Here is an 18595-nt window from a genome sequence, read left to right on the forward strand (position 1 = left end):
CTGTCTGCAAGATCCGCGGTCGCAGTGGGTGGGCTTACTGGTAGTTGGGAGCTCCAACGTCAGGCGCGTAATGGGGCCCCTTAGGGATATGGCAGCAAGAGAGGGGAAGAAAACCAATGTGCACTCCGTGTGCATACTGGGGGGAGTCATTCCAGATGTGGAAAGGGTCCTTCCGGATGCCATTTGCAGGTGGTCGCTCATGTCGGCACCAATGATGTGTGTCGCTATGGATCGGAGGAAATCCTGTCTGGCTTCTGGCGGCTATCTGATTTGGTAAAGACTGCCAGTCTTGCTAGCGGGATGAAAGCAGAGCTCACCATCTGCAGCATTGTCAACAGGGCTGACTGCGGACCTGTGGTACAGAGCTGAGTGGAAGGTTTTAATCAGAGACTGAGACGGTTCTGTGACCATGTGGGCTGCAGATTCCTTGACTTGCGCCGTAGGGTGGTGGGGTTTCGGGTTCTGCTGGATAGGTCAGGAGTCCATTACACACAGCAGATGGCTACACGGGTAGCAGGGGTTGTGTGGCGTGGACTGGGCAGTTTTTTAGGTTAGATGGCCTCGGGCAAGTACAGAAAGGGCAACAGCCTCAAAGGGTGCGGGGCAAAGTCAGGACATGCTGTGTTGGTGCTGTGTCCAAGCTGTGTTGGTAAAGTACCGGAACTTCAAGCGCTGATAGAAAGCACCGAAGCTGAAATCTTTATAGGTACGGAAAGCTGTCTGAAGCCAGAGATAAATTCTGCCGAAATTTTTACAAAGGCACAGACGGTGTTTAGAAAGGATAGCTTGCATGCAACCGGTGGTGACGTGTTTGTCGCTCTTAGTAGTAGTTTATCCTGTAGTGAAGTACAAGTGGATAGTTCCTGTGAATTATTATGGGTGGAGGTTATACTCAGCAACCGAGCTAGGTTAATAATTGGCTCCTTTTACTGACCTCCAGACTCAGCAGCATTAGTGGCAAAACAACTGAGAGAAAATCTGGAATACATTTCACATAAAGTTTCTCAGCATGTTGTAGTCTTAAGTGGAGATTTCAATTTACCAAATATAGACTGGGACACTCAGATGTTTAGGACGGGTGGTAGGGATAGAGCATCGAGTAACATTATACTGAGTGCACTATCCGAAAATTACCTCAAGCAATTAAACAGAGAACCGACTCATGGAGATAACATCTTGGGCCTGCTGATAACAAACAGACCCAAACTTTTCAATTCTGTAAGCGCAGAACAGGGAATCAGTGATCATAAGGCCGTTGCAGCATCCCTGAATATGGAAGTGAATAGGAATATTAAAAAAAGGGAAGAAGGTTTATCTGTTTAGCAAGAGTAATAGAAGGCAGATTTCAGACTACCTAACGGATTAAAATGAAAATTTCTGTTCCAACACTGACAATGTTGAGTGTTTATGGAAAAAAGTTCAAGGCAATCGTAAAATGCGTTTTATACAGGTACATGCTGAGTAAAACTGTGAGGGACGGGAAAAACCCACTGTGGTTCAACAAAAAAGTTAGGAAACTACTGCGAAAGCAAAGATAGCTTCACTGCAAGTTTAAACGCAGCCAAAACCTCTCAGACAAACAGAAGCTAAACGATGCCAAAGTTAGTGTAAGGAGGGCTATGCGTGAAGCGTTCAGTGAATTCGAAAGTAAAATTCTATGTACCAACTTGACAAAAAATCCTAGGAAGTTCTGGTCTTATGTTAAATCAGTAAGTGGCTCGAAACAGCATATCCAGACACTCTGGGATGATGATGGCATTGAAACAGAGGATGACACACGTAAAGCTGAAATGCTAAACACCTTCTTCCAAAGCTGTTTCACAGAGGAAGACCGCACTGCAGTTCCTTCTCTAAATACTCACACAAACGGAAAAATGGCTGACATCGAAATAAGTGTCCAAGGAATAGAAAAGCAACTGAAACCACTCAACAGAGGAAAGTCCACTGGACCTGATGGGATCCCAATTCGATTCTACACAGAGTACGCTAAAGAACTTGTCCCCCTTCTTAGAGCCATGTACCGCAAGTCTCTAGAGGAACTGAAGGTTCCAAATGATTGGAAAAGAGCACAGGTAGACCCAGTCTTCAAGAAGGGTCGTCGAGCAGATGCGCAAAACTATAGACCTATATCTCTGACATTGATCTGTTGTAGAATTTTAGAACATGTTTTTTGCTCATGTATCATGTCATTTCTGGAAACCCAGAATCTACTCTGTAGGAATCAACGTGGATTCCAGAAACAGTGATCGTGTGAGACCCAACTCGCTTTATTTGTTCATGAGACCCAGAAAATATTAGATACAGGCTCCCAGGTAGATGCCACTTTCCTTGACCTCCGGAAGGCGTTCAATACAGTTTCGCGCTGTCGCCTGATAAACAAAGTAAGAGCCTACGGAATATCAGACCAGCTGTGTGGCTGGATTGAAGAGTTTTTAGCAAACAGAGCACAGCATGTTGTTCTCAATGGAGAGACGTCTACAGATGTTAAAGGAACCTCTGGTGTGCCACAGGGAGTGTTATGGGACCATTGCTTTTCACAATATATATAAATGACGTAGTAGATAGTGTCGGAAGTTCCATGCGGCTTTTCGCGGATGATGCTGTAGTATACAGAGAAGTTGCAGCATTAGAAAATTGCAGCGAAATGCAGGAAGATCTGCAGCGGATAGGCACTTGGTGCAGGGAGTGGCAACTGACCCTTAACATAGGCAACTGTAATGTATTGCGAATACATAGAAAGAAGGATCCTTTATTGTATGATTATATGACAGCAGAACAAACACCGGTAGCAGTTACTTCTGTAAAATATCTGGGAGTATGCATGCGGAACGATTTGAAGTGGAATGATCATATAAAATGAATTGTTGGTAAGGCGGGTGCCAGGTTGAGATTCATTTGGAGAGTCCTTAGAAAATGTAGTCATCAACAAAGGAGGTGGCTTACAAAACACTCGTTCGACCTATACTTGAGTATTGCTCATCAGTGTGGGATCCCTACCAGGTCGGGTTGACAGAGGAGATAGAGAAGATCCAAAGAAGAGTGGCGCATTTCATCACAGGGTTATTTGGTAAGCTTGATAGCATTACGGTAATGTTTAGCAAACTCAAGTGGCAAACTCTGCAAGAGAGGCCCTCTACATTGCGGTGTAGCTTGCTGTCCAGGTTTCGAGAGGGTGCGTTTCTGGATGAGGTATCGAATATATTGCTTTCCCCTACTTATACCTCCCGAGGACATCACGAATGTAAAATTAGAGAGATTTGAGCGCGCAGGGAGGCTTTCCGGCAGTCGTTCTTCCCGCAAACCATATGCGACTGGAACAGGAAAGGGAGGTAATGACTAGAGATGGGGGATCCGCTCTTGAACTGATTCATAGAGTTGAATCTTTCAAAGGAGTGAACAATCAGTGATTCAGAAAAAAAGAACGGTAGCTCCAAACGTTTCCCACGGCAGAGAGAGAGAGAGAGAGAGAGAGAGAGAGAGAGAGAGAGACGGAGCATATCAGCAGCGCCTCTGCTGGTCACAGCACAGTGCACGCCACACAACACAGCCAGCGCCAGCCTCTGCCCTGCTTCTACCTTGGCTGCCTGCATTGTGCAGTGCCCCATTGGATTTTGTGTTTCACATATGCCGTGCCGTCTCTGTGCGTCGTCTGGCGCAGCTTAACTTCGCATCACACTCTGTCGGCGATCGTTTCAGTCGCACGTCCTGCCCTCTGGGCAGTTAATGCGAGCAACAGGACAGAGAGCCGCCTAGCGGATAACATAGGAACTACTTGCAACAACCTGCTCGCAAGGGAACGGACGATTTGTCTCGGAGCGGGTGAGTTCACCGCTCCCCCCACCCTCGGAACTCGCCCGCTCAACGCTCGCCCCACCGTTCTCGACTCTAGCCAGAGCGTTGAGCAAAGCAACTCATGTGTCACTCTGGTCTCTGGGGTCTTAGCTCACGCAGTAATACAGCTCTTAGCTCGACCTGCTCGACTCAGTGCTTCTGCATCGGAGTTCGTCTCTACTGGATATTGTTCTTCGTAGTAATACCGCTATGTATATTACATTATTATGTTATGTATACATCATTTGTTTTTTTTTTTTTTATTTTTATTTGTTTAAACTGATCAGATTAGGTTCCTGACGACTCCTCTTACTATAGGATTTTTATTATGGACACTCGAATTTACGCTTTAATTACGAGCGAACCGATAAACGTATCGCAAAATGTGATACACCAATATTTTCCTTGTTTTATTCTGCGTAAGGCTATATGCAGCACTTTCGTTTTACAGTCAAATTTATACTTTTTTTTCTTATTCTGGTACGGATTTTGCGATTTTAGGCGTCTTCGGAAGGAAACGTTCACTTTAAAAATACATGGCTTGCGATGTATTTGTATGAGGTTAATGAAATTATAATACATTATAGCCAAATATATTGTTAATGTAAATCTCAAGTTACAACATTTTCCGATCACCCAAAAAACCACGATAGTGCAAAATAAATCAATAATCAAAAACTTTGTCATATCGTGGAAATTTCAATAAACAATACAAAATTCTTACTCATTATCTGTGTTACTTCAAAACAGGATCAAATAAGATCAAAATACAGGTATAGTACTGGAATAAACCAAGTTTAAAGGGCAATGTGCCTTCCATTTATTTTCTATTGTAAATGAGTGGTGAGTCATGAAAAAGAGCTAATTCATTTCAGGGAGTGAACAGTTCTGATCCGATCTCTGAAAAGAACAGTTTTACCCATCTCTAGTAATGACAGTGGCACATAAAGTGCCCTCCGCCACACCGTTGGGTGGCTTGCGAAGTATAAATGTAGATGTAGATATAGATCCTCTGCCATCTTCACTATTTCTTCTCTCAAAGCTATCCATTCTTCTACTGTATTTCTTTCTCCTGTTCTTGTCAATTGTGCCCTAATGCTCTCCCTGAAGCTCTCTACAACCTCTGGTTCTTTCAGTTTATCCAGGTCCCATCTCCTCAATTTACCACCTTCTTGCAGTTTCTTCAGTTTTAATCTACAGTTCATAACCAATAGATTGTGGTCAGAGTCCACATCTGCCCCTGGAAATGTCTTACAATTTAAAACCTGATTCCTGAATCTCTGTCTTACCATTATATAATCTATATGATACCTTCCAGTATCTCCAGGCTTCTTCCATGTATACACACTTATTTCATCATTCTTGAACCAAGTGTTAACTACGATTAAGTTATGCTCTGTGTAAAATTCTACCAGTAAAATTCCTTACTCCCATTCCATATTCACCTACTAAATTTCCTTCTCTTCCTTTTCCTACTGTCGCGTTCCAGTCACCCATGACTATTAAATTTTTGTCTCCCTTCACTATCTGAATAATTTCTGTTATCTCATCATACATTTCATCAATCTCTTCATCATCTGCGGAGCTAGTTGGCATATAAACTTGTACTACTGTGGTAGGCGTGGGCTTTGTATCTATCTTGGCCACAATAACACGTTCACTATGCTGTTTGTAGTAGCTTACCCACATTCCTATTTTTTTTATTCATTATTAAACCTAATCCTGCATTACTCCTATAATAATAATAATAATAATAATAATAATATCAACACTTTGGAAAGGATCACCCCGTCCTCCAACACAGCCTATCAATACCGCATGTAGCAGCCCTCTTACGTCCCTGTCACAACCTTGCACGCTTCCACAGGCAGCACAGTATCCTCTCCCATTCCTGCCCCACTGTCCCTTCCCTTTTGTATCTCATGTCTCCCCATTATCACCGCTACCCACATCAGCAATTTCCTGTTCATGTTAGACACAGTTGCAGATGGACCCAAAGCACACAGAACAGTTGCTGTAAGTGTGTGACTTGTGCTCGTATGAATATGTGTGTGTGTATGTTTTCTGTTGGGGAAGAAGAGCTTTGTCCAAAAGCTTAATTATTTTAATAGCCTTTTTCATTGTGCCTGGCTGCAACTCAGTGCCTTCTCCCTTGTTTTCCATTTTTCACTTAAGTTGTCATGTGAGCATGTTGTATATGACTACAAAAGTCAGATGTTGACTTGAAACTTCCTGCAGCACTTACGAGTCAAATGTGAGGGATGGTTGTGATAGATCTTGTTGAAACTTCATTGTTCATTGCTTATCCTCTTGTGGTATTTCTCTCCAAAGATATATACAGCCCTATGGATGATTTACCTCCAGCATTGATTGTTTTTGTAGCTTTTATTTACACTGGTGTGCTCTTAACTCAGTATCTGTTAAGCATGAAATTTTATGTTTCATTACTTTAGTTTGTTATCCAGATTGACATTTGTGATAAATTTTGTTATCAGCAAATTTGTAAGATTTATGTAGTAACTTGGCATGAAAATAAACCAAACCAATAAACAAACAGTTCAACTATTGAAAAGGAAATGGTGGTCTGTCACATTTTATCCTGGTTGGAGAATGTGTCTCTCACATTGTTAATGTATCTGTCATTTCCTTCTGTATAGGAGTACATGCAGTGTGTTACTGCTGTGGATGGCCACTGGCTGGCAGAATTGGGCCCTATGTTCTTTTCCGTGAAGGAGACAGGTCGCTCAGGAAGAGCCAAGAGACGACAAGCTCTGGAGCATCTTCAAGAAATGGAAAGTCAAATGAAAATTGCACAGGAAGAGATCAGACTGCGCAAGGAAGAAGAGGAACGAAAATTGCAAGCAGCATCAAAAGCGTAAGTGTGACCACTCAACAGAGAAATCAAATGTTGAGGATGCAGATGCATTATTTCATTCATAATTATTTGATATGATGACTTAATGTAAATGATTTTTTACATATTGCATATTTTCACATATGCTTGTGTTCTATGTTTCAAGAATGTTATCCATCACAAATTTAATTAAGGTAATCATACTTTATTTAGTTGGACAGAGCTCCCATACAGGTATACAGGGGGAAGTTAAGAGCTGTAACTGTGTGCTTAGTATCCCTCTTATGTCCCTGTTTTGATTTAAAAACAGTTTCATTATTTATATATGTGGTGTCTGTTCTTTCAAAATTAGGGCAAGATCTCTTCAATGCAGATGCACACCAGGCTTGAATTCTTACGGGAATCAGCGAAATGGTGCGAGTAATGAAGATGATGGGCAAGGGGCACTAAATTAGAAGTGTTTGAATTTGGGTCTGACGGGAGGCATGCTAGGGTAGTCCGTGCAGCTACAATGACCACCATGTCCATGTGGCTTAGTGGCTAGAGCATCTGCCTTGCAAGCAGGAGACCAGGGTTCGAATCCCAGTCCCAATTGATTTCAGTGCCCACTCACATCCAATGTCTGTAATTCTTTCATGTCTTAGTTTCATTATTATTCATTTTAATTGAAATAGTCAGTAGTATGAAAGTTGTGTGTTTTAAACAATTCAGGATGAACAATGTATGTAAATATAGTGACTGTTTATTTGACAAGTATTTTAACCCAATACATTCAGTAGTGCAACTGTTAACCACTTCCGTTGCTCTTAATCAGAGCACTGCTTCTATAGTAACACCTTATCATAATCTCTTCAACCATTTCACTAATTAATATTTATCATCTCATTACATTTCCCGTGCTCACTCATCATCTACATTAATCTTCCATTTTATATCAATTACTTCTCCATGTAACACTGCTCTACTAATTCTGACCAACTGAAAATTCTAAACGCTTCCTCCCAACTCAAACAACTAATTGATTAATAACAGTGTACAGTGCTGTGCCAGACAGCCTTGTTCTTGCTGGTATTTAGTCCCTGCACACACACCAGCCAGCAGTTCCTCCCATCCCCCTCCCCACCTCATACACTGCTGTCCCTCTCCATTCCCCACCCCACTACAGTTTGCTGCGTTTGTTCAATGCCAAAGTTGCATTCTGGCTGCAGCAGATGGAGGTAGTGGTCATGTGTGTGTGAAGCATACCTGTATGTGTGAATGTGTGTGTGTTTTCATTTCTGAAGAAGGGCTTGGCTGAAAACTCAAATGTGCAACAGTCTTTATGTTGGGCCTGTCGGCAACTCAACTCGTTATCTATGAAGTGAATAGCAATCTAACCTTTTCACAGTATTTTAATTGATTAATAAAACACAAGTAGACTCAAACAATAAACCTTGCATTATCAATAATACAATATCAAACAGTTGTCTCCTAGGTTACCAAAGACATTGGCCTCAGTAGATATGGAACACTTATGGTGTGTATGTTGTGTCATTTTTTGCCCTTGTTCCTGCCTCCATGTATCCATCCTTCCATTGAGAGGAGTGCCTTCAAATCCCCATCTGGACATCCAGATTTAGGTTTTCCATGGTTTTTCTGCATCAGTCAAGGTAAATGCCAGTGTGGTTCATTTGAAAAGAACACAGTCGAGTTTCTTCCATATATTTTTTCTGTCCAACTGTGTGCTCCATCTCATGATATTGTCATTTATGGAGTGCCAAGTGCCAGTCTTCCTTCTGTCTGTCCTCCATTCTCACTCCAACAGAGTAGATTTATTGGTTTGTTAAACAGAATCAGTTAAATTAACCATATAGCGAAAATTCGTAGTTGACTTGCTTCCTCGTTGTTTTTGGTACTGCCAGTCATCAGTAATTTTCCAGGTGGAACCATTAACAGTTAACTGGCCTCAATAGACTTTTGAATTTGAGAGTTCTTTATCAAATGCCATCAGCAATTTGAGAGAAGATGTGCTCGCATATATTTATGGGATTGCTTGATTAATGAATGAAATATTCGTGGTATGAAGAGTTAAAAATTAAGTTCCAAAGGGCAAATTTTTGAAGAACTAGAATGAGATCAATGACGGTGTACAGAGAACAATATGTGCCCTAGAAAAGGAGAATAAATTGAAGCAGTAAATGAAAAAGCAGTATGGATGAAAGACGAATAATTATTTTACTTTCTGCTCCACTGGTCTGTGCATTTTAGCATGTCAAAATTCTGTTTTGTATCTCACCAGAACCATCCTTTATAAGGCAGTGTTTGTTCTTTCATGTTGGGTGTTCTTCATATTTGTAGTTTACTTGTACACTCTAAGAGCATTCGAAGTTTTATATTTTCTGTTCATCACTATCAAGTACCACAACTGCATTGCTCATCAGTATTCATGAGCACATGAAACTCTCTCTTCCCTACAACCTAGGCCTCCATGCAAACATATTTGCACCTACAGAAAATTCCTCAACTCCTACACCAACCACCTCTTCCTCATTTTGTTCTCCCACAACTACACTATGGATTGTGTCCATATATAAATCTCTTCATCTTATCTTATGACGACAAATTTAACTCTGAAGCACCCACTTTGTCACCCAGTACTACACTAGCCTCAAATGGCGCAATACATTACTCTGTCAAATCTTAAGTTTTTCTCCAGTCAAACTCTCAGATCAGATCATTCCTCCTTGATATTGTTCCCACATGACTCACTGGCACCTTCCATGGCCCTTCAAAAGTCCATGACATCCTTGTCAAACCATGCAATGAGTCCATCCAGCACTATTTATGGCCATAGGTGTATGTGTGAGGGGGGGGGGGGGGGGGGCATCGTGTGTGGCTGCACACTTCCTTCTGGGGTATACCTTGTCAAAGGATTTATTCCAAAAGCTAGCAAGTTTGCTTTCTTTCTTTGTGTTTACCTGTTGGCAACTCAGTGCTTCTGCTGTTTGTTGACTAGTATCATTTACTCTAAATTATTTTACATTGTGCCAGGGCCTTGCTCACCATATTTGTTAATCGATGTGATATTCTCAGACTGTTATCCCTACCCCACAGTCCCTTCCCCTGCAATTCCACCCACTGTAAGAAACACACCATGCAGCCGCTCACTACCACTTACTCCAGCCCCACATCTGGTAAGTTCTACATCAAAGGTATGTGAAACCATGCATGCTATGTACCACCATGTGGTGACTGTGTGGCTTTTTATGTACGAATGACTACCACTAAACTGTCTTGAGTCAGGAGACTTGAGTCTTGCTACACCACATAAGACATTTAATTGCATTATTTTTTCCACTTTTAAATTATCTTCCTTTATAGGCCACCTTTATTTCTCATTTATCATCGTTGAAATGAAGCTTTGCACATTTTTCACCAATTTACTATGGCCTCCTACTCTTTCTCATGCCACCTCCTTTTCCTCATCCTCACAATAGGTATGTCACATTCAGCATGCTCCTCCTTTCCAATCTTCCCTAACAAACCTCACTTTACTTTATGAGCAAAGTGGGGATTTTTAGACGCAAATTGAAGATCAAAAATGAAGGTAACAGGTGCAAAAGAGATAAAAAAGGGACTAAAAGGTCCTGATTTACTCAACTAATTCAACAAATTCTCCTATTCTAGTTTGTTGAATTACAAGCAAGTACATCAGGTCATCATTCACTGTAAAAATGACAAAAATGAAGCTGTGTACTTCAAGACAATAAACCTCTCTGTATTTTTAAAAATAAGTCTGCTCATGTTAGAAGATACAATGTCTTTATGGATGCTAAAACCACAGAAACCAGTAGGAAAACTTTTTAGTCACTCAGAATGGCAGTTGTACAGATGTGGCAAATACCTCAATACCTGGATTCTTCTGTAGGCTAGACTCAAGTTTGTCTTTGGCAAAGCCATCTAACTACTCCCTAATGGAAGTGAAGTAAAAATATCCCTTTGTTATTCCTCTATGAGACCTTGTACTTTTCATCATTAATAGCTGTTGTGAGGTACTTGTAACTATGGATGCACAACAGTTCTGTCTGCAAATGATGTATTTTCTCCAGTAGCAGAAGTTTCTGTGCCATGGAAAGTATTGGCTAGATCCAAAACAGCACAAACTCTTTAATCTTGTGAAAATTCTCACACAACATAGCAGCACACCCAACCCAGGAACCCCAGTGAGTAATTACCAAGAAATTTGTTGTGGGCAGGCCAGTGATTTCCTTGTGGGCAACAATATGACTCAGAGCTTTCTTTTCAGTCTTCTTCAGAGCAGAGATGAAGTGATTAGTGATGTCATATTCATTTGCTCACGTCTCAGTTAGTTAACAGGTGAAACCAGGTGCTGAACGTTATCTTTAACAACCGGAAGAATTTTCTCAAACTCAGTGCCACAAGGCCACTGTTTTTGACAGAAATCCATGATTTCATTACTGTACTGCCATTGTTTTTTTCCAGCTCTTACATTTTTTAACAGTGCAGTATGGACTTAACTTTCTTCCCTGCAAAGGGAAAAATTAAATATCATCCCACTGAGTACATTGTTTCATCCAAAATTATTCCCACATTGCAGTCGGACACTTCCTCCTCGATTCTTTGTATGGTTTCTTGGTAAACAGGCTCCACATAGTTTTTTCTTAAAATACTCTCAATAGGCATTGATATCTTTGTGCATTTTTGAAAAAAAAAATCCCTTGAAAGCAGGATGGTTCATCTTACTAAGTGGAATTCCTGCTTGTGTAAGAGTTGCATACAAATTGACGTTGAATTTATTCACATTTTGGCTTTTTGAAGAACGCTGTTCAAAAGCATTTAATAATAGAGGTTGCTGTAATTTATTTGTGTGAAGAGTGGTGTTCTGCTTAGAGCAAGAAGTGTGTTGTTTGATGTGATTTCCCTGGTGTTTTTCATCTAATAAAATTCTTAAATAAATGTAAGAAAATGGTAGCAGAAGAAAAGAGCAAAAGCTGGGAGAAATTCACCCGAGAGTTGGCAAAAGATGTTACTAGTGGTAAGAGGGTGATATATGGAATTACAAAGAGTATGAGGAAGGAAAAAACACACACAAAGCTAGTGAAAGGGGAAAATGGAGAGCTATTAATGCAACCAGAGGAGTCAAGGAAAATACAAAAAGAGTACTTTGATAAGTTACTAAATGTGAAGAACGGTAATGGAAAGTGAATAGAAGTATGGTAGAGGGGCTGGATATAATGATGTTAGAAGTGAAACTAGCTCTGAGAAAAATAAAAACAGGAAAGACACCTGGGATAGATGAAATTACTGTGTAGATGATAAAGGCAGCTGGACCAATTGGGCTACAGTGGCAAAAAGGATGTGTACCTGAAGAATGGGGAAAGCTAATAATAATTCCAGTTTTCAAGAAGGGTGTCAGGAAAGTATGTGACAACTATCAAGGGTTTACACTCATATCCCAAGTAGCAAAAATAATGGAGAGAATACTGGAAAGAAGAGTGAGAGTAAAAGTGGAAGGGCATTTAGAAGAGGGGCAGTATGGCTATCTTCATCGTAGATCAAGAGTGGACCCAATTTTTAGTATGAGACAGTTGATGGAAAGAATTTCTCGACCTAGTGAAAGCATATGATAGTGTTCCCAGGGAAAAGGTATGGGCAACCTTGAAGAGAAAGGGAGTTAGAAAGCAAACACCTGAAGTCATCCAGGCAATGTATGAAAAAAGCTCTAGTTGTGTGCAGACACCAGTTGGAAGAACTGAATGGTTTTGAGAATGTTATGGGACTAAGACAAGGAAGTGTGTTTTCATCACTATTATTTATAATGGTGATGAATGAAAGTCAGAGAGACGAAAGAAGCCCACAGAGGAAGGGGGATGAAGCTGTTAGTATTTGCTGATGATATTGTGGTGTGGGGAACAAGCAGTAATGAGGTACAAAAGCAAATAGACATCCTAAATGATAGGGTCGAAAAATATGGAATTAAATTTAGTGTGGAGTAAAGCAAGACCGTGGTGGTAACCAGAGGGGATAGAGAGGGCAAGAGACAAATTCATATTAAGGGACAGGATATTGAAAATTTGGACAACTTATTTGGGAAATATATTAATGGGAAATGCTCGTTTGGAGACAGAAATTAGCAAAAGAATACAACAGAGTACTACATTTTACCAGTGTGTGAGGGGCTTGGTGTGGGGAAGGTAAGTGCCAATGAGGTGCAAGCTGGTGCTATACAAGACTTACTTCACACCTATACTAATTTACAGCTCAGACACTTGGACTATGACTAGAAGATAGGAGAGGAGGAGGAGATTAGTGTTTAACGTCCCGTCGACAACGAGGTCATTAGAGACGGAGCGCAAGCTCGGGTGAGGGAAGGATGGGGAAGGAAATCGGCCGTGCCCTTTCAAAGGAACCATCCCGGCATTTGCCTGAAGCGATTTAGGGAAATCACGGAAAACCTAAATCAGGATGGCCGGAGACTGGATTGAACCGTCGTCCTCCCGAATGCGAGTCCAGTGTGCTAACCACTGCGCCACCTCGCTCGGTAGAAGATAGGAGAGTAGGATACAATCCAGTGAAATAAAGTTTCTGAGAAATATGCTAGGGAAGGCGAGGAAAGACAGAGTGAAAAATGAAGATGTTAGGAAGGACATTGGAGTGGAGAAGTTGACTGAGAAAATTGAAAAGATTAGATTAAAATGGTTTGGGCATGTGAAGAGGATGGGAGAGGGAAGAATACCAATAAGAATGATAGAGTTCAAGATTGAGGCCAAGAGGAAGAGCGAGAACAAGATGGATTGATACAATGTGAGTTTAAGGAGGAGAAACCTGCTATGGAACCAAATTGCAGAAGAAGAATGGTGGAAAGACCAAGTAAAGTGGCAAAGTACCATTGATACCCCAACCCGACCAGATGTTGGATAGAGGGGAAACGAAGATGATGATGAAAATTCTTAAATCATAAATAGTGCAATTGTTCCATCAGTTTCTGTGGAATCTTGCTTGACTTTCTGAGCCAGAACAGAAAAGCAGCATGGTAAAGCTGATTCCGGTGAAATTAAAAGTATCGAATGAAATACACTCGTCGTTATTTGCACTGTTGCAGGCTATTTGTGGTGATAAAGTGAGACAAAGAGGATTTGTCATACACACAGCTATTTTCCATTGTTGCAGCTGTGCTTTCATTCTCACATGTACTGAAAGAGGCAGGCTTACTGCAAGCTGAGGAGACTTTAATTGAAAGTTAAATATTTTGTATTGATTTGAAACCATATACAAGTAGGATTAAACTCACAAGTCATTTATCTTGTAAATAATAAAATGCACATAAGAATATTACTGAAAAGCTACAGTAAAAAAAGGGGGGGGCTTATGGACATGGTTGAAGGAAAAAAGGCAGAATGGGGCATGAAAAACATCTTTTTGCAATGAGAGCCAAACTGTGCACTGTGGTATCTTTCCGCAGAGCTTCAATTTATCTTAAGAGAAAAGGTTCACATCTAGAAATCCTAACCCTGTTCATGAGGAAGGAACATACGAGTTCCAAATACTAGGGATAGTTTTTAAATACTTTTAAATGTTTTTGTCCAAATTACTTGAATTGTAGCATTCTGAAATAAGGTACTGTCCAGCCATTCTGTCTCTTTATAAGTTAACAACTTTCTCAATTGAATTTTCCTTTTGATATGATAAACATTATTTTATGTCCTCTCATACATCCCACAATGATATTAAATGGCAGATAGAGTGTGACATCCAAAAAGTAAACCAGAGTGTTAGGCTTCAACAACAAAAGTACATCTTTTTAATACAAGATTATCAAAAATAATGAAATTGTTATTAAAAACTCTCATAACTCTGTTACTGTTGTTCCTGGCATTCTTTTTCCAATTAGTTACATTACCTTACACAGTGTCATTTTACTGTAATGGCTTATTTCATATTGTATGTGATATTACTGTTTATATTATTTACATATGTCATAACTGCAATGCAGTGATACCAGAATTAAAATTTTTACAGTGGTGAAATTGTTACACCTGGCCTTCGAGAACCTGGTACACCTGCGACACCTAGAAGAACCCCAGCACGGTTTGGTCTTTGATGGAGTAAAGCGAATAGTTCCTGATTAATATTCAAGGATAAAATGTTTTTTTTGCCATTGCTGAAGGTGTTTTGTTTTCTTATATTTCATTTATTAAGACATTTTTCATTGACATCTCAAGAGTCCTGTGATTGTATTAAACTTTTAGCAGGTCACAGCTGTGTTCAGAAAATGAAGTACTACACTGTTATTGACCTATTTGTTAGTCACCATGTTTGCATTATTGTACAAAATGGGCATTCAAGTAAACATATTATTTTTTTACGTGTGTATAACAAAACCATTACTAAACATAATTGTTTTAGATAGCCTTCTCTTGAATGGCACATGGAACATGGTGACTCAAAAGCATAGAATCCTCATGAATTTTATTTTAAGAAAGATAGTGATGTAAAATTTTGTATATTTGATATGTTTGTTTAGCTCTTGGAGAAGTTTATAATTTAAAATTACCATGTAAAGAAAAGATGTACATTATTAGATTTAAATAGAATTTGTGAATATAATGTCACAATAGATTATGTACATGTACATGTGCATGTTTTTAAGGGACATACATGGAAACTGATTAAAAAAAATAGTTGGCTATCTACAAATGTGCAGTATTCCTTTAGTAACACAGAACTTGTGTGTTACTATTTCATCATAGCAGTGGAAGATTTAGATGGGTGCCTCCTCATGAGAAATACTGTATATATTTTAAGATGTTTGAATAGTCATGCATCAGTACTACTAAGGGACCGATGTTTTATCTTATTTGAGATTTGTTCTGTATCTGAGTACTGTGGCAAAGATTAGTTCCATATGGTGCACTTCAAGTAATCTGCATACAAAAACCATTCCTTCACATTGCTGTAGTATTGTGAAGCCTACATTTTTAGTACCATGAGATTTCTTTGGTTACAGTATGCCACATTATCATACATTATGCAAAAGATATTTAGACAGATTTTCCAGTGACTTGTTGAAAATTCAGATCATTAAATTTAACTTGCAGTTTACTCATATTTAGCTACTTCTGTCTCCAACACTGTGCCATTTAAACAAAAAAGAAGTGTCTAGTAGGGGAGCTGTAGGCAGATTCTGTGAACTGTAATGTTGTTAATCACTGGGTTTGAGAATTCAATAGATGGATAAGACTTTAACATTCACTGCCATTGTCTTCTTCCTTACTTCTCCTTTTGCTCTGTCTCTTCTTTTCTTTCTGTCTTGACCAGCATTTATCTAGAAGCTGCTAGACAAAATACAGTACTGTGATGAGTTTTCTCTTTTGGTTGCAGACATAGAAATAATACTTCACATGCGTGAAAATGACCATGGTAAACTTCATGAAACATTGTTTTGTTGCTGGAGTTCGCAGTTTTTATGTTTTCAGAATGGAGTTCAGAACCAAAAGATAATCAATGACAAAGCATTCTATTATTTTAAAACTGTTTTAAACTAGTTTCCATAAAATGATAGTACAATTTTTATATTTTTTGATTTCTCTTCTTTGCAAAAATGAACACTTGTTTTATAAAGTTCTTTGTTTAAAAAATGTAAATAAATAGAGTATAAAAACATAACATTGTTCTGTTCATTCCATACATGTGTGCCTATCTCCATCTCCCAACCCACTCTCACTCACTCTCACTCTCCCTCTCCCTGTCTGTCTCTCAAGGTGCTTCCTAGAAACTTATGTATTTGTCTGCAAGATGAATTAAATGCACTGAAATGTATTGATGGTAATGAAATCAGCTAAGATGCAATGACATGAAATAATATTAGTGCAAATTCTTTAAATATGCTGAACCTGAACCTGAACCTGCATGGTAATGAATCAGTAGTGACAAATAAAATTTTTACCGGACTGGGACTCCAGATATTCTATTTATTCCAAGCTGTTGCCTTAACCATTAAGCTGTCGAAGTGTGGTTCCACAAGCCTGATGATTCAAACTTGTACTGTCACTGGTGTTCACACACACACACACACACACACACACACACACACACACAGCATGGGCAAAATAAAACTGCTCATGCTCCTCTCCCAAAAACAAAAACTTTGCTGTGTCATTACATTTGAATGAGTGAGAGGAGCTGACACGTTTAGAGACCAGTTGAGCACAACATAAAATGGCACTTACAATAAAACAGCATGTGTTCATTGTTGAGGTTCACGCAAACCATAAATCATGTATATGGAACTGTTTGTGCAAGTGCTTAAGACTGGAAGTGTTGTGGCGAAACCTCCAGCATAGCCTGCAATGCAAAACTTAGTGGCGAAATGGTGCAAAACAAGCTCTATAGTGTATAAAATCCCAAATTATCCGAAGAACATCAGAAAACATTGCTCAAGTGAAGGAAAGCCTAGAACAAAGTCATGAAATCTCATTTAACTGTGCAAGTGGGAATTAACAGATCATCGTATTGAAACAATATAAAAAAGACCTTCATTTGTATACCTACAAAGCACCTGGATGAAATTTCATGTGTTGTGTTCTGTCAGTGGTTTCTGAGTGAAGTAGAATCAGGACTTCAAGATCCTCGGTTTTTCATTTCTTCAGATGAGGCTTGGTTCAGCCTGTCGTGGTACGTGCGCTCACAGAACATATACCATTATGCATCAGAAAACCTGCATCAGAACTTTCAAGAGCTCATCTCAAGATTGGTATTAGGTGCGCGATGACTGGTGTCCACATCATAATACGATTGTTTCACCAAACTGTTAATGTTAACTGGTCTGTCTAGAAACTGTTTAATCCATATGTGGATAAATTCATAGAAGATGAATGAGTGTTTGGATATTTTCAGCAACACAGAGCAACAGCACGTGTCACCGTGAGAGCTTTGTCTCAAGTGTATGATGTGTTGTGTCAGGTGTGGACAATCAGCAGAGGTAGTCCAATATCATGATCACCTGATCTTTCTCGGTGTGATTTTTACCTGTGGAGAAAATTGTATTCAAACAAATCTCTCGCGCTGGAAGAGTTACTGCAGAACATGGAGAACACTATTGCTGCTATTACTCAGGCTGAGCTGCTAACCACGTGTCACATTTTGATAAATCAGGCACAGTGTAGCATTGACATTAATGGTGCCCATTTCCAGCATCTTCTGTGATGTTCATTAACAAGGGTAAATCCCTCATCAGTCTTATGGTAAATATTTTCCTTTTCAATATTTCTTCTATAGCTGTCATTTGTCGAATACCAACATTAGCAACTTGAGCTTGTGTTTGCAGCTTTCACAAACAGTATTTTTCCCTTAATATAGAAGAAATATAGGTGAAGTTGGACAGTACAAAAGAAAGTGTGTGAGTGTGTACAGCAGAAACTACAGAACGCAACCACTGCAGACAAGATTCATAATTCGTACTCATTAGGAACAGATGAGACAAGGCTATGGAGAAGTCATAATACGTACAGTGAAATGAAAAGGAAAAAAGAAAATCTCTTGAAATTCCAGAATGAAAATAATACTTAAAAGAACAACAATAATAGAAATAACACATTACCAAAAAAAAGCCCTGTAATTGACTAGATGAGGACTATTCAATACAGAAAAAGGGTGAGGAGTAAAATGCAAAGAGCACTGGAAATGCAGATGTGTTTGGTTGTCACTGAATTTAATACATGCAGAAGAGACAGGGTAGCCATCAGTGATCAAGAGACAAACATTCAGAAATTTGTCATAGTTTACAGAGAAGAGTAGGTTAAAAAGTTCGAGGAGCTTCAGTGGCACTGTTAGCACTGATGATGTAAATGCTGTCAATAAAAATAACCTGTTCCAGTGTAAACAACCCTGATCTTCAGTGGTATTGTTTAT

The 18595-nt window shown here is 39.5% G+C and overlaps 1 protein-coding gene across 1 annotated transcript in view; it reads left to right on the plus strand.

The window, feature by feature from the left end:
- Window positions 1-15440, plus strand: part of LOC126176008 (pre-mRNA-splicing factor ATP-dependent RNA helicase PRP16) — a 201049-nt gene extending 185609 nt beyond the window's left edge. Inside the window, exons 20-21 of the mRNA XM_049923127.1 lie at window positions 6489-6706; window positions 14705-15440. Coding sequence (XP_049779084.1) covers window positions 6489-6706; window positions 14705-14786 — 300 coding nt within the window. The 3' untranslated portion in view covers window positions 14787-15440. The remainder of the gene's footprint in view (window positions 1-6488; window positions 6707-14704) is intronic.
- The last annotated feature ends 3155 nt before the right edge of the window (window positions 15441-18595 follow it).

The sequence above is a fragment of the Schistocerca cancellata genome, chromosome 3 (genome assembly GCF_023864275.1).
Source record: "Schistocerca cancellata isolate TAMUIC-IGC-003103 chromosome 3, iqSchCanc2.1, whole genome shotgun sequence".
Classification (NCBI taxonomy): Eukaryota; Metazoa; Arthropoda; class Insecta; order Orthoptera; family Acrididae; genus Schistocerca; species Schistocerca cancellata.